Source organism: Mus caroli, chromosome 14 (assembly GCF_900094665.2).
Source record: "Mus caroli chromosome 14, CAROLI_EIJ_v1.1, whole genome shotgun sequence".
In the NCBI taxonomy this organism is placed as follows: domain Eukaryota; kingdom Metazoa; phylum Chordata; class Mammalia; order Rodentia; family Muridae; genus Mus; species Mus caroli.
Genome location: NC_034583.1, coordinates 32,788,965 through 32,791,464, shown reverse-complemented (window position 1 = coordinate 32,791,464; position 2,500 = coordinate 32,788,965). Strand labels below are relative to the sequence as shown.

Below are 2,500 nucleotides of genomic sequence, written 5' to 3'. Positions count from 1 at the left end.
CACCTCTGACTCCAGCCTCATGTGCTGGCTTCCCTGTGTGTTGCTGCCTAGAGGGAATGATATAAGTGAACTTCTTGAACCTGTATTCAGGCCACTGTTGCTCTATTGAGTTGTGTGATAACGATAGAACATGCGCTAGCACCAGGTTGGCTTGCTTGCTCTTTAACTGGAAACTATGTGTTTCTTCTTTTCTCTCTCTTCTTCCTCCCACTGTGAGGCAGCGAGCAACAAGCATCTCCAGTGGCTTCTGGGAGCAGATGGTGAGGTCTGGGTGTGGGTCATGGGCGAAGGCCCTGGAGACAAGCCCTACGAAGAGATATCTGAAGAACTGATTGCAGAGAGGGCCCGGCTGCAAGCACAGAAAGAGGCTGAAGAGCTCTGGTGAGAGGTGCTGGCTGGGAGGGTGCTGGGTAGGGCCTGAGCATGGAGTCTTGGGGAGATCTAAGCCATGAGTGGAAAAATGAGGTGCTGATCAGTGGTTGGCTGTGTTGAGTTCTGTAAAGATCAAGTGACCAAGACATCAGAGTCTTCCATCAGTAAACCTTGTGGGGTCGAGTGTTAGACCTAGCTGCACGCTAATCTGGGCCCTCAGTTTTTTCCTGTTGGGGACATGACCTAAAAAACTAACACCCCTTCCTATGTATGAAGTGTGCATTCACCTGGGTGTTATGGACAGCATGGTGTGTGTGTGTGTGTGTGTGTGTGTATGTATATGTGTGTGTTTTGGCATGTTCATGTACTTATGTGCCCCTGTTTATGTGCACACGTGTGTGTAAAAGCCAGAGGTCAATGTCAGATGTCTTCTTTTGTTGCTCTCCACACTAATTTTTGAGGCAGGGTCTCCCATGGAACCTGTAGCTCACCAAATGCAGCTAGATTGTGTGGTCAGTGAGTTTTCTGGATTCTCCTGTTTCTGTCTCCTTACTGCTGTGATTATAAGCATGTGTTACTGCATCCAGATTTATATGAAGATGCCAGGGATATGAATTCATTTCCTGTGATCGCAATGGCAAGTCCTTTACCAACTTAACTGTTTCCATACATAGCCCAAGCCACTGTGCAACGTTCCCTCGGGGATGGTCTACCCGAGGGGCTTCATCTTGGCTATGTGTTGTTTTTCTGCACATTATTTACATTTTCACAGTAGAAGAACGGCTGAGTCTTCAGGAAAGTTTGGAGTTAGACTCTATCAAAATTTTTTTTTTTCTTGTCAAACTTGGAAATCTATATAACGGTGCCTCCAGCATCAAGTTTGAACGATGGTGTTTTAGTTGTGAAATTGTAAAAACATGTAAAGAAGACTGAAGACTAGAATGAGTTGAAGAGCACCCACCACCCATCACCCAAGCTAACCATGAGGACTATTTAAGAGACAAAAATGACTTTATTTATACCTTGCCAAATCCTATCAGTTCAAATCCTTGTGCTGTTGAAGATTCTTATGTAGTGCTCTGTTACACAGGAATGCAGCCCATTTGTGTTTTTGATAGACATTTAAGTTGCATATCATTTCTTTTATAAACCTCTGCTGAGCATCTACTATGTACACCATCTTCTACTTGAGTAAGAAACGGGACTTTCGTGTCTTGTTTCTTGCCTTCCAGAATGGTGCTGCTGTTTGACCATTCCCTACAAGAGTGTCATCTCTCCCCTCCTTTACCATGTTGAGTTCTGTTTATCATTGTCTTTGCTGTTCTGTGCACCAAAGGAAGCCTGCTTGTTGCTTTTATTTGAAGTTACACTGAATCATCATCTTCTAGTTTTTTCACCAAACTTACCCCTGCTGCTGTTCTCTTGGAAGGAGACAGAAGGAAGCAGAGATCACCAAGAAGTTCCGGGATGCCTTGGCCAATGAGAAAGCTCGGATTCTGGCAGAGAAGTGGAAAGTGGAGATGGAGGACCGCAAGGCTGCTAAAATTTTGGAGGAACGTATACACGAGGAATTCAAGGTGGGTGTGTATGAGGGGCACCTGCGCTTGCCTCCAAGCTCAGTGTGGCCACCCTCTCGTTTGAATCTGTTCTTGGCCATTGGTTTGTCTTGGGTGTGTTACAAGACAGAAATCTGGCGTGCCTGTGCAGGAAGGAACTTGACACACCTTAGGCCCATCTTTTTTTTGTTGCTGTTGTTGTATAGATGAGGGAAGTGAGGGCCACATGAGTAAAGGGAATTGCCAAGGCCACATATGACAGGGGTTGTAACAGAGTCAAGAACAGAATATTGGCCTTCTCTGCCCCAGACGAGAATGCTGTGAAATGGGGCCCCAGGAACGAGCTTCCAACCAGATCAGCTAGAACTCACTTCCAGCTCTACTACTGACTATTTTGTGACCCTGAGCTGCTTGCTAAACTTCTCTGAGAAATCACCTTGTTTTTGGCAAAATAATAAAGTTTTTTTTTCTTTTTTCTCTTCTCTTCTCTTCTCTTCTCTTCTCTTCTCTTCTCTTCTCTTCTCTTCTCTTCTCTTCTCTTCTCTTCTCTTCTCTTCTCTTCTCTTTCCTCT

The 2,500-nt window shown here is 45.0% G+C and overlaps 1 protein-coding gene across 1 annotated transcript in view; it reads left to right on the top strand.

Moving 5' to 3' along the window:
• The window catches only part of Sh2d4b (SH2 domain containing 4B), a 78,000-nt gene that overhangs the window by 19,371 nt on the left and 56,129 nt on the right, over positions 1 to 2,500 (top strand). The window contains exons 2-3 of the mRNA XM_021182485.2: positions 222 to 381; positions 1,802 to 1,949. Of these exons, the coding sequence (XP_021038144.1) occupies positions 222 to 381; positions 1,802 to 1,949 (308 nt within the window). The remainder of the gene's footprint in view (positions 1 to 221; positions 382 to 1,801; positions 1,950 to 2,500) is intronic.